The sequence below is a fragment of the Tympanuchus pallidicinctus genome, unplaced genomic scaffold (genome assembly GCF_026119805.1).
Source record: "Tympanuchus pallidicinctus isolate F22 unplaced genomic scaffold, pur_lepc_1.0 scaffold12, whole genome shotgun sequence".
In the NCBI taxonomy this organism is placed as follows: Eukaryota; Metazoa; Chordata; class Aves; order Galliformes; family Phasianidae; genus Tympanuchus; species Tympanuchus pallidicinctus.
The window spans coordinates 757,338-770,724 of record NW_026294637.1 but is presented as its reverse complement, the minus strand read 5'-3'; the positions used below and the strand labels follow the sequence as shown (position 1 = coordinate 770,724).

The window sequence follows — 13,387 nt, the reverse complement described above, 5'->3', positions numbered from 1 at the left end:
TCTTTGAAGACATTTGTGCAGGTGTTCCTACCACAAGCCCCCAGGTTTCCTAAAGCTTAAGAGTTGCTTGTTCAAGCCTTCCGTGGCCAGAATGCACTGCAACTTCACACCAGACAGAAGTGTCCTTGCACCCCAAATCGTTCTTACACAACACCTGACTCCCAACACAAGGAACCTGTAAGAGCCCTTCATACTTTGGCATATGCTCACTAGATGATGATCTCCAGCTCAAAGCCCTGCAGTGAATTTTTTCAGTCATCACTACCACGTTCTAAAAGCACATAAGCAAAAAGAGCCAACACTTAATGAAGTGCAAAACTAATAATAAAACTACCCGCTAAAAGACAGAAGTCATTTTCAAGTCCTATTTCCCTTCACAATGTATTCCCTTCCCATCATCCAAGATACTCTGTAAACACAGAAGTAAATACTCCTCACAGCAGAGCACTGGCTTGAAAGCCAAGTCCAACAGTAAAGCTTCAATTTAATATGCTTTAAATGCTCAACATCTTTTTCACTTAATGTAAAACCCATCTGATCTAATAGCTGTGATTGAATTATGTGTGTGTTTTTCTTTTTAAAGTTAATTTTCTGAGTTGGCAGAGCACTACACACATTAGATTAAGAACGCAGTAATCTCTACAAGCTTTCCAGGACTCAGACATATTTCCAAGTCAGCTACTCAGAAGTCATTTACCCACTTTAAAAAGGGCTGCTACGTAACAGCAACATTCTGCCAGCAATCAATTATAAGCTGCTTGTGATGCTGCCTTCCATTTCATGTAACAGATCGCTATCTCTCTCATCAAGTATCCCTCAAACCTCCTTAATGCACTTCATTTGCATCTGACATTTTTGTGACCTCTCATTTTCTCCCTTTCATTTATCAACAATGTTTGCCCATGAACACGCAACATGGAAAGCTGCCTTCACTGCACAGGTGATACCTGGTGTTTGATTATACCAAACACATGGATTAGCACAGCCGTGGGAATTGTGCTGATGAGCAGACAGCCTGCATTTTGTGTTCACCTTCCTGATACAACTGAACCAAAAAGCCTCATACACAGCACTGCCAGGAGATGTGTTCATTCAGTTTGAGCCTACATGGTTGTACAGTATTTAAGTAATCCACTCCTATGACACCCCAAAAGACAAAACTTAGTTCCTATCATGATATGACTTTATAGCATCACTGTCAAGGTAACAAAGAAGTCTGAGCTAGCATGTACTGGTAACCCCAGGTGCACTGACTTACACTGCTCTCAAGGAAATTGAGTCAGTTTCTCATTCCTAGGCCATTCTTCATCACCTTGCATTCCCTCCTGCCCAGAGGAGGCAGGTAACCAGTGCACCCAAGCGCAGCTCCACTGCAGCCCACTGCCACCAAGCTGGCACAAGATCTGGGGCCACTCCTGCAGAGGAAAGGCCCTCGATGTGCAACTGAGCTGTTATACAGAAGGTGCACGTGTTTGATCTCAGCCCCACTACCCCTCGGGTTGTGGAATAGCAGAAATGCTGCTGCAGGAAGCAAGGCAAAGAACAGCAGCAACACCACTACCGTTCAACAAATAAGCACTGATCTCCAGCAACCAGATGGGGCAAAAGGAGCAATGCCTCACAGGCACTCAGGTTTCTTAGATCTGTGTTCAGGTGGTGACCTGTCCTGGATAAAACCGTGACAAGAAGCTACCAGAAATGCACACCAAGCAAAAGAGCAGCTGAAGGAATGCCGAGGCAATTATCAACCGAGGACTCAAGACCTCTGAAAATACATAGAAAAAATATGCTAGCAGACATGTGAAAAATAGATGAGTTACTTGGGATTCAAGAGCACCCAATCAAGTCCAATACCCTCCACAGCCCAGGCTACTTTGACAGATTCTTTACATTGCTTTACCTTTTACAGAATCGATCACTACAAAAAAAGAAAAAACATTTTATTAATGCAATATAGGAGAAATTTAGAAAAACATACATAGAACTCCCTCAATAAGGAAACATACAATATCAAATTATGCCAGAGTTAGTATAACAAAACAGTCAGTTTCTCTCTAATAAAAGTTTCAAGTAACACAATCATAAAAGAATTTAGCTATGAAGTAGTGTGTTTATACTGAGATGCTTTCTGTAATAGTCCTCTAAGAAATTAAAGGAAAGCAGCAGTAGATCTGTTGTACTACAGACGTATTCAGTAAATATATTAAGTGTATTTCTGTCAATAACTGTCCTGCACATTCATCACTTCAGGTATCCTCCCTGTCTGGCAGTTGTCTCTTAACAACATGTGACTCTGCCCAAAAAGGGACACAGAAGGAAATAAAGGTAACATCACTGAAAGCCAAGGCCTGAGCCAACGCGTGCTGGGAAGCCCAGTTAATGTGAAGCAGACAATTCAGCACTCTAAACTTCAGTCTTTGTTTTTCAGAGAGCACACAGAAGGCAGCTTGGTCTTCTTTGCTTCAGGCTGTCAGGTTCTTATCTGCTAGGTATAAACAAGTGCCTTCAGCTCAGTAGTGAAGTTAAGGGGCCACTGAGCGCAGTACAGCCTGCACTATTACAACACCAGCATTCATCATTAGGCTCATTTTTTAATTACTTTAGGTAGTCCCAAATTTCATATTTTGTTACAAAACTTACGGAAATATCATCCTTCAGTTAAAAAAAAATGAAACCTTGTTTTAACGGGTAAATTCCAAGCAAATAAAAGCTCTCATTTCATTTGTCATACTATTTGCATCTTTCCCCATAAATAATCTGATTATAGTACATAATTTACAGTTAAGAGGAAAATTATTTCATGAAAGTTTAAAGTGTGTTTGAAAATCCAGTAATTGAGTTACCCCATGTGCAGCTTGCTGAGCTGCTTGGCCTACACCCACATTACACCTAATGAAGAATGAAATTATGTCCAAGTAGAACTATTGCATTTAGAAAAAAAGCTGCTCTACAAACCATGACATTGCAGTCCTATAGTTCAGCCTCCAGTAATCAGCATTACAAAGAATTCATTAAAAGTCTCTTGGGCAAGGGACAAAGGTTGGTGTTCTGGTGGAAAACCCAACTTTTAAGTCTGATTTAAAAAAAAAAAAAGCAAAAGACACTGCATCTTAACATTTATTTAAACAAAACCTATAACTTGGCCAGCCAAGTTACAGCACATACCAAACACCTTCCATCTAGCTGTGCAGCTGACTTCAGCACGTTGTAACAGTCACAACCAGCTCCAGTTACAAACAAGACACCCCACTCTTGGTTAAGAGTCACACAGCTACAATACTTGCCAAGCTCATTTGAACACCATTTATTTTCAACCATACCATGAGAGTTCAAGTTATAGGATAAACTAGAGTTTCTGGGAATAGGCCTTGTTTTAGGAAGTGGTCAATCAGACATACAATTATTTAGCTACCATGTCATCATTTTGACAGTCAGCTCGTACACCAACTTCAAAGCATGTTCTACATCTTTTATGAATCTACTGAAAGGAGAGCCAGATCTGAGGCTTCGTAGCTCTACTTTACTGTTTTGGAAGAAAACATTTTGGCTTTGTAACCTGTTTCTTATATGGAGTAACTTCCAGGGATTCCAATTACAGCCATAATATCAAAACAACATAGAACTCACAAAGGTTATCACTACCGTAATCACAGCACTCCTACAAGCTGCAGCAGCCTTCCAGAGCAATGGCACTAAGCATGTCAGCAAACCAGTCCCTGTCTCATCTGAATGATCTGCAGTAAGGCAGCTTGGACATCTTCATCCATGTGCCCCTAGAGCAAGCAAACACAAAGAAAAATAAACAGGTCTCATAAAGCATCAACTCTACACACACAACATCGGGGGGCCTTCAGAACTGCTCAGAAGTCACAACTCCCTGTTGTATTTCCACCACTCTGGACAACTCTTTAGGAATCCTGCTACAATCTCCTCATAAGAGAAAGAACAGTCTGCCCAACCTAGCAGCGAATCATATGAAAATGTTTGGGCAAAAAAAATAAATAGTTCTTGTTCTCTGGATGCCAGTTTGCTCTTGCAGCAGCCCTGCTCTGATGTGCTTATGCATCTGAAGCCACAATTCTGAAATAAGTTGCTCAGCTCTTTGTTCAGCAGGCAGCACTCAATAGGCCTGCATTCCACTTTCCAGCTTTAACGTGACTCCCCTCCAGCATCACCTGGCACAACGCAGCACTGACACATTCACATCACCCAACCATCACCTCAGAGCAGGTTACAGCTGCAGACAGTCACACTGGAGGCAAAAGCTAGAGGGCAGCACCATAAGACTGCCATGGTATTGCTTTTCTTTTCCTGGATCATTCAATTATAAATTAAACTCTGAACATGAAAACAAACTTGAAACTAGCATCACTTCTTTAAGATCTTCCAAAAATATCTTAGGAATCTCTATAAATTCAGATAACACAACAAAACATCTGCACTTGGGGCTACCATACCTGTACAGCACTGAGAAGATGCGTCCGATACACTGAGACTACCTCTTGGTGCTGCCTTTTAGCATCCTGTGAGAAGGAAGACGAAAAGAGATGAAGTCAAATTAACATCTGTTCTTACCTAATTCCAAGTTTGTGGATTTGGTTCTGTGTGCTAGTATAGGAATACTAGTCAAAGCAAGTTTTCAAGGTTAAGATCAGCTATATTCCCTGCATTAATCAAGAAGACAATCTTTCAAGTTACATTCTAGTTCTGTACAGACTCACTGACACCTAACTTTGCTCACCTACACAGCTTCAGCTATCAGCTATATTAAGCCACAGAAGCACTGACATGCGTGTGTGCACTCAAAAAAAAATCACAGCACTTGCTGTCAAGTGCTCCCATCTACTGCTAGTTCTTAATGATAAGCAACACACTTCTCAATGTTTGCAGACAAGGGAATACAAAGTCCACCAAATTCATTAACAAAGGACCACTTCACTTTTAGAGTGGAAAAAAATACATGGTTGGTCGTCTTTGTACAAAATATTAGTGTGGAACTTGCACACAAAAATGGCCATGGCATGAACTACAGCAGCATGCTTCTTCAGCAGAGATCCTGTCTGTTTCATCTGGAAAAGTTCCTAACATTGCAACTCCAGTGCATAGAAGCAGACAAATTTACAGACAGAAGCAATCAGTCAGAGAAAGAAAAGCACACTTATGAACACTTCCACTTTTCCCAAAGCCTGAGCTCACAGTCAGCTCCAGTGCCCTACTGACCACACGCACATTTCCTTCTACACAGAATCACCATAAGCAATGCTACTGCATTTCAGACACCTTGCATAATTACTTACAGCCAGCTGTTGTTGCAGTGTTTTTACTTGGTTCTGGAGCACTTCTACCTGCTGGTTCTGCCTCTTTGCAGGAATCCCACTGGTGTATGTAAGCTGAGACAAGCCATTAAGAGCTTGTTTTAATCGTTCCACATCATTAAGCAGCTCTGTTATCTTTAAAAGAACAAACTCATTTAAGGAGGCCTCACTTCCTGAAAAAGTGGTGCTCTAGCATTTTTATTCTTAACCACAATACATGAAGCCAAGGCAAGAATACTTTGTGTTTAAAAGATAGCTATAAACACTCAGGTGACCAATAACCAATGGAAGAACGAGTCCACACACTAAGAGCATGGGATGCAGGATGGAAGTCATAGAGGTTATCACCTCAACAGTACCCAAAACTACAAAGGAGTTAGAAAAATTTGGTGTACCATCACAGAAGCAAAGGGCTTCTGCTCATGGGTTTGGGTCAGGTCAGCCCCAGTACCTAACGCCCAGCACACAAAAGTCATACAGGAACAGCTCAGCAGCTGTAGGAGCCCACTGCCACTGCTGTGAAAAGGCTTGGCCCATTAAGTACCTGACAGCCTACCTTGTTATCCTTGGCTTCCACCTGCTTTGCAGACTCCTGTATTCTCTTCTGCAAGTCAATAATTGTCGTCAGCGATTTCTCACACCTTTCTTTCTGGTCCTTGATTTCCTGCTCAATGCTGCAGCTCCGTAACTGGAGCAATTCCTTCTCATCTTTTAAAGAGCGCTCGCTCTTCTTAGCTTGCAAAGCCTCCTCGCATGCTTCCTCATACTTTTTATTTACACTGGACAGATTTTCAGCTATGCTCTTAATCTGGGCCTCCAGAGCACTTTTCATGGAGTTGTATTCTGATAAGTCAATCACCTCCTTGCTCGCCAGGTCTGTTAGAGCTTGTTGATTACGCCGAATCTCGGCTTGCAACTTCAAGATTTCCTCACTTTTAACTTGGCTTTCTCCTTCCTTCTCTTTTAAACTGCTTTTAGTTGCTAGGATTTCTTGTTCCAGCATTTCTTTCATTTTCGTATATTCTACCAAAGGTACTGAAGACTTCTTCAGATCCAACAACTCCTGCTGCAGTTCTCCTACTTTCAGTGCCTCTTTATCGTAACGATCCTTCTTACTCCTGAGAGCTTCCTTCAGATCCTCTATAGTGTGCCCAAGAGCGTTCTTCAACACATCAATCTGCTCCACAGACAGATGCTGACTGCCCACAGCAGCCTGCACAGCTACACCCTGCTTGGCGCTCTCTTTCAGCTCATCCTTTTCATCTCTGTTGCCCGTATATTTCTGCAGCATCTCTCTCAATTGCTTGTTCAGCTCCTCCATTTTGCTTGTGAACGTCTTTTCCATTTCACGGCATCTCTCAGCAAGGACATAGTTCTGCTGCAGGTCATTCTGGATGGACATAATGCCTTTTTTCAGCTTCCCATTCTCCTCCTTGCACTTCCTACTTTCCTCCTCACTTACTTCACACTTCCGCATCTGTTCCTGCAACTGCGCTTTTAATTCTTTCACCGTGGCTTCAAAGCTTTGTTCTCTGTCTTCAAAGGAGGCAACTGGGGCGTATTTTGACTTAATGCATTCTTGAATTGTGTCAAGCTCCTTCTTTTGGGCTTCAATTTCTCCGTGTAACTGCAGAATCTCCTCTTGGCTCCTCTTATACTCCGCAGTAATTGCAGCATTGTTTTCCCGAAGCTCCCGCACGCTGTTATTCAAAGCACTCACTTTAGCATCATGCTCCTTTAAACTTACACACTCTGTTTGTAATTGGTTCTGCAAGAGCTTCACCTTATCTCTCAAAGCCCCGTTTTCTTTATCTACTCGCAGAAACTCTTGCTTTCTCTCTTCGTTCTTTTCCTTCAGATCTGACAACTCCTTATTACTCCTTTCCAGTGCATTATTCAGAGCAGTTCTAATCTCCTCGTGCGTTGCAGCCAAAACATACTGATCCTTCACAGACTCTTTTATGGCCGTGTTTTCAGAGACGAGTTTGCACATTTTTTCTTGTTCATCATCATATTTTTTCTGAAGCTCGGCAAGCTGCTTTTCAAGCTCAATGCCATTCGATTTTAAAGCTTCCATTTCTTCTCTGTGTTGCTCTGGAGACAGGTACACAGCCTGCAAGTGGCCCATGGTCTCACTTAAGCTGTTCTTCTCTGCCAGCAAACGCTCAGCTTCTGCTTTGCTTTCATTATATTTCCTTGTGATTTCAAAAAGCCTTTTGGTCAGGTCACCAACAGTCACATCACTTGTTTTTTTCAGTTCTTCGTGAATTTTTAAAGGCACGTTCTGGCTTTTAATTTCAGTTTTTAATACTTGGATTTGTTGCTTCAGCATCTTGTTATCAGTCTGAAATCTTTCAAGTTCCTTCTGCAGAGTCTGATTCTTTTGTGACAACTCAGAAATTCTTTTCTCCAGTTCCTCATTTTTTTGCTCAAAGCCACTCCTCATTTGCTCATGATCTTCTGGCTTTACGTGCTGAGCAAGTTTAGCCTTCTGACTATCAGATTCCCTTTTTAAAGCCCAGATCTCTGCCTGCAGTTTTTCACGCTCTCCCTCAACCTCTGCTAACTTTTTTGCTTTCTCATTCACTTCAATTGACAGCAAACTCTTCATGTTTTCAAATTTCTCTGAAGTTACAGAGTGTGCTAACTTGGCTGCTGTTTCTTTGAGCTGCCCTTCTAACTCCATGACACTTCTTTCCCTTTTATCTCGCTCCATCTCCAACTTAACAAGTTCCTTCTGCAACCTTTTGTTTTCTTCCACCAGCCTTCCTTCATCTCTCTTAAACTCTGCCACTAGCAATTCATTCTGCTTAATCTGGTTCCTCAGCTTACCCACTTCAGCAGAGGCTCCTTCGTACTTTGTTTTCATTTCTTTCAACTGATCCTTCAGCTCCTCTGTTAGCTTACTGTTCCCTGAAGCAGCTTCATTAGTCAGGTGATCCTTCAGAGCAAGAAAGTGGGTCTGCATTTGCTTAACTTTGCCTTCTGAGTCAAACATCCTCTTCTGCACATCTTTTAAAGCATCTTCCAATTGTTTTATCTGCCCATCAGATTCTTCCTTGGTTCTTTCGCACTCCGATGCCAAAGCTTTACATTCAGACACCTTGTGAGACAGTTCTCTCTGCAATTTGCTTATTTCTTCCTTTGCTGCACCATAGCAAGTCCTCATGTTGTCAAGTTCTTTCTTTAAAGTTTCTCTCTCTGAGTTGGGTGATTGGTGAGGCAGGGACAGCTCCAGGGGCCTCAGCATAGACCTGGACTGAACACAAAATGGCACAGAAGTGTAAGCATGCTCACAAGTTCTATCCACATGCATTGTCATACTCATAACCACATAACTGCCCAAATTATGTCAGCAATAGCAGCTCTGATTGTACTTCTAGTTATTGTTTGCAAATCAGATCCAATGATGTTAAAATGAATGCACCGTTCCTGTGTTTTATTTTCCATCATTATTCACATTTAAGCATATCTACTCAAAAATATTTAAATTTCCTGTAAGTGCCCCTGCCAACCAGCATATGAAAATACTGGTCAAAGGAATTGGAACAGGCTGAGTACACCATGATTAACAGGACCTTCTCTCCACAATGTCTGAAGAAAGCAGTCACTTCACTTACTGTCCAGTAAAGAACACTTTAAAAGTATTATAGAATAGTAAGCAGCTTTGCTGTTTTGCATTTTCTTTAGTACCAACCTTCACTTTGCTGACAGCCGTTACAGCAATTCCATAGCACTGACTTGGTCGTGTTCCAAGCACTCACTACCTTCAGGTCACTCGCAGACCTGATCAGCTTAAAGCCACTTAGTTGTGGCTTTGGGATAAGGTTTGAATTTTGTTGGGTTTTTTTCTTGGTCTAATTGTGAAGGTAACTATCGCAAACAAAATCAGCAGGAAATTATTATTTAGCTGGCAGAAGAATGGTCTAGATTTTAACTGAATTTTAAGCAGGAGAAAAGTTAAGGAGATGAGAAACAATTGCACCGTGCACTATGCCTGCTGCCCCAAGCTTCTGTTGGGTTCCTTTTCAAGAATGCCCACTGCAGACCATTCAGCACTGATGCCTTCACAGCATTTACAGCTATGTCACATACACAACCCTAGAGGGCACCAGCAGTTAAAAACACAGCAAGGCCAGTATTATAGAAACTGTTGCACATTTAGAAGAATTTTTTGCTTTCCCAAGAGTAACCAGCTCTGAATTCCAGTAATATTTATTACCTGTGATTCCACAGCAAACGCTTGACCTTGTTTAAGTAAATCTTCTTTCCCTAGATTTTCAAAGCAAACAGCAGTTAGTTGAGAAACAGTCACACAAATCCCAACAACCATGTTTCTCCTTCCTAATTTTATTCTCTTTAATGGGACTGTGTCGTGTTGCAGGTTGGTGTTCAACCACCTGGTATTAAAACACCCCCTCTTAAATTAAGTGAGGCAGGAAGCCTGAACAGACACCTATAAAGGGAAAGACAATCCTGCCACACCAGGCTGGGTGCTGTTCTGCAAGAGAGCCATAAAGGCTGCCTTGAATTACCTGTGAAAAGAATACAGCAGGGAAAAGTACTCCTTTGCATTCCAGACAAACCTTCTGGGCAGCCCAACAGCTCCTGTTGTAGTTTACAACAGATTCAGGCATCTTTTAAGCTAAACAAATGCAGGACAGGCCTGTAACCAAGTTGGATGTGAAAGACTCCAGCTTCTGGAAACTGAATCATTTTTAACAGAAGCGCAAGTCGAGGTCCTGTGCTTAAAGCTGTCTTGAAGTTTCCCTGTGCTGAAACACTCGTGATTGACTGCCTCGTCCAGCAGAAGGATGCACAGACAGGCAAGAATTTGTGCTGCTTAAGACATGAAGAACAGAAGGACTCTCTTGTCACTTGGTTTGTTTTTCACATCATTAGAAGACATCCCAGATTTCACAAAGTCACACGTGAGTCTCATCACTGTGTTCCAGCACCCAGCACTCTGTACTGTGAGGCAGGAAGTGTGGACAGATGTTTGTCCATAGCAAGGACAAAGAGGAGAAGAAAAAGCTGCTCTCCAACACTGCTTGGCAAGCTTTAGGAGTTAAATACAACACTTACTGTTACTCAAGTTGCTTCCAGATCCCACTAAATCAACCTGCAAGCAAATAAAATACAAAAAAAAAAGCTGAATTACCACATTTAAGCTACAGATAGAAAGGCAGAAAACTTCACTTAAACTCAAGACTTTCAATAATTAAAAAGATTAAGCATTGACATAGTAAATATCCACTGTTGTACAGCATTTCAAATCAGTTAACATACTTCATAATATTTGAGTTTAGCTTTCAGAGCTTCAATAGTCCTTAAGCTTTCTTCCTGCTGTTTTTCCTTCGTACTCAGGATTTTCTTCAACTCATCTTTCTGAAAGAGAACAGAAAGTGCCAAATAGCCAAAGCCACGAGGATGGCCAGAGTCATAAGATAAGCAGCTTTTAAAAGTGGTTTAAAGGAAACTTCAACTAGAAATCAGCACTGAGAGAATACCTAAATTCTTTAAGCTCACATTCTACAAAACCAGGTCTCCACAAGAACAGTCTCGTAGTAGTCAAGGAAATATGTACTAAAATCATGTGCAATAGTTTCATTAAAGCAATGCAAACAAATGAAAGTCACTACTTCAACTGATGCTCACAACACTACCACTGCTTTTCAGGTGAACTAGCAATTTACATTTATTTGTAACAATACAAATACCATACAGCTCTATGAACTGAATACACATCAGTAGATACTTCATTTAACCCTTACACATAGCTTTCCTTCCCTCCATAGCTTTAAACACCATCTCATAAATTCAGTAGTCATTTCCCTGTTTCATAGTTCTATGACACTTCAAAGCGATATATCATACCTCATTTTCAAGATCATCTGCAAACATTTGTTCCTGCAAAAATAACAAGAAATCCCCCCACAAATCATTTTTCAATACTGTTTCAGGGGCTCATGCACTGTACATTCATCGATGAGTTACATTCATTGATGAGTCTACCCAGCTTCTCATCCTACAAGCTCCCAACACACTGCCCACCTCGCATTTGCCTTCTAACCTCTAGCAAGAGAAAAACAAATAAGGACACTGACAGAATGCTGTCTCTTGATACTTGCACTAAGAGAATGCAATACCTGTTATACATCACTCACTGAAGCAGAAAAATACAACTTCTCAGTAAAAAGTTGATTTTAGAACATGAATATGAGGGGGCAGAATGGCTTCTCTGGGATTTTTTGGAGGGGCAGAGGAGAGTTGGGTGTTGTTTGTTTTGGAGGGGAGGAGCAGGGCTAGTTTGGGCTTGTTTTCATAAGGAACAGAGCTTCAATTTCAGACAATGAACCAAAACTGAGAATCTTTTTTCCCCCTTCAGTTTTTTCTAACTGAAGAGTTGGTTTTTTTGGTCCTGTTTCCACTTTAAGTAACTGCTGGAAAATAAGGAATGGCTCTGATAAGCACCAATGCACAATAGGTGCATTTAAATGGCAAGTTAAGTTTATTTTCTGAATTACAATAGACAGGAATGCCTCGTGGTTCCTGTTACATTATGAAATACAGCTATAAATGCTATTGCTCAACTTTATGAGGAGCAGTAGATGAAGGTGCAGCATCCCGTCACATTTTGAATGACTACAGTGTGAAGGTCTTTGCAGCACAAGAAAGTAATAGCAGCACCTACAGAGGTAATTTGCTGTCACTCCATGAAGACCAGTGGTTTTACCTCAGTTAGCTGCAGCTGCAGCCCACTGATTCTATCCAGCAACATCCTTTGCTCCTCCTGCACTTCTCTCATTCGATCCTTCAAGTCTTGATTTTCTAACTCCAATTCCTAAAAAAAAGGAATGCACACACCACGCTCACACAGGGAGAACTAATGAGTTTGTACCAACAATTTCAACAGTCATTAATGACATCAAGCCTTGCTTAAAAAGCCCCAATGATTTTGTTGCCTTACTTTAGCTCTGCCTCATTCTGAAGTTTACATAAGCACAACTTTCAAGGTCTCCAAGCTTTATGTCTCTGGATAATTCTCATGTACACACAGGCTTTGAAAACGCAAGCAGAATAAGATTACATTCAATGCTGAAAACTCTCAAGTGGTTGCCTATTAACACGTAACAATAATTAGTATTAAAACAGTTCCTGAAACCCAGTGTATGTATTGAAAAGGCCTCACTGGCATGAAGCACAGCAACCTGAATGGACTTCTGCCCCAGTAACCACAAGAACCACCCTAGCAATGCACAGAATTTCACTGAATGGAAATGATAGGGCTTCAGATCTTCATTCAGCCCAGTGCTTACATATAAACAAAACCCGATTAACCCACTGCTAGATAATCACCTTCTTAATAGTGGAAACTACTCTAGCTCAAAACAGAAGTGCTGCATTTAGAGATTCTTATCCTCTGTAATAAAAAGGATTTCAAAATGAAAGTGTCAGTATCTCAGTGGGTTGCTCCCCATAGCTTAAAGTGTTACATACCTTCTCATAAACTGTAATGACACAATAGGAAGATGAGAAAATTAATACCAGTTAATAGAGCAATTATGATGCAACTTAGTTTTAGAAAGACAACCATACATTTCTGAGAATGTTAAAGCATCTTCCTGTTTTGTGACCCTATGATCGTACTGCAGGTGAAAGTAGCAGGCACCAAAAGTTAAGAGATGGGAAAGGGCAAATCTCATCTCATGTCTTAAAAGTTTTTAATATAAAAAAATCTTGTAAAAAGTTCACAGCTGATCTGCATAATTATCACTTCACATACTCATGCAATTAAGTCTTAAGTAAACAGCAATACATGTATGATCTTCCTAAATGGAATGCTAGTACTTAAAATCCCACCTTGTCTTTAATGCCCGATTCATTACGTGTATGGGAATACATAACTCAGAAACCCTCCTATTTACCTGAGCATTATGGTCCTTCTGATACAGCTTGACATTCACCTCTTCCTGTGCATGCAGCCGATGCCACTTTTGTGACATGTTGTTCATCTGTTACAGCAACATTAAAGCATTAATCGATATTCCTGGTGCCTTCTGACAACATTC

The 13,387-nt window shown here is 41.0% G+C and overlaps 1 protein-coding gene across 4 annotated transcripts in view; it reads right to left on the bottom strand.

The window, feature by feature from the left end:
• Window positions 1–1,925: 1,925 nt before the first annotated feature.
• UACA (uveal autoantigen with coiled-coil domains and ankyrin repeats) overlaps window positions 1,926–13,387 on the bottom strand; it is a 28,369-nt gene continuing 16,907 nt past the window's right edge. For 2 of the 4 annotated variants that reach the window (XM_052671615.1, XM_052671616.1), the window contains exons 10-19: window positions 13,244–13,330; window positions 12,052–12,159; window positions 11,193–11,225; window positions 10,605–10,703; window positions 10,401–10,437; window positions 9,538–9,587; window positions 5,872–8,574; window positions 5,298–5,450; window positions 4,458–4,523; window positions 1,926–3,773 (exon numbers count right to left, since the gene is read on the bottom strand). In XM_052671615.1, coding sequence (XP_052527575.1) covers window positions 3,702–3,773; window positions 4,458–4,523; window positions 5,298–5,450; window positions 5,872–8,574; window positions 9,538–9,587; window positions 10,401–10,437; window positions 10,605–10,703; window positions 11,193–11,225; window positions 12,052–12,159; window positions 13,244–13,330 — 3,408 coding nt within the window. In that variant the 3' untranslated portion in view covers window positions 1,926–3,701. The remainder of the gene's footprint in view (window positions 3,774–4,457; window positions 4,524–5,297; window positions 5,451–5,871; window positions 8,575–9,537; window positions 9,588–10,400; window positions 10,438–10,604; window positions 10,704–11,192; window positions 11,226–12,051; window positions 12,160–13,243; window positions 13,331–13,387) is intronic. The other 2 variants (XM_052671618.1, XM_052671617.1) reach the window with 2 other exon arrangements.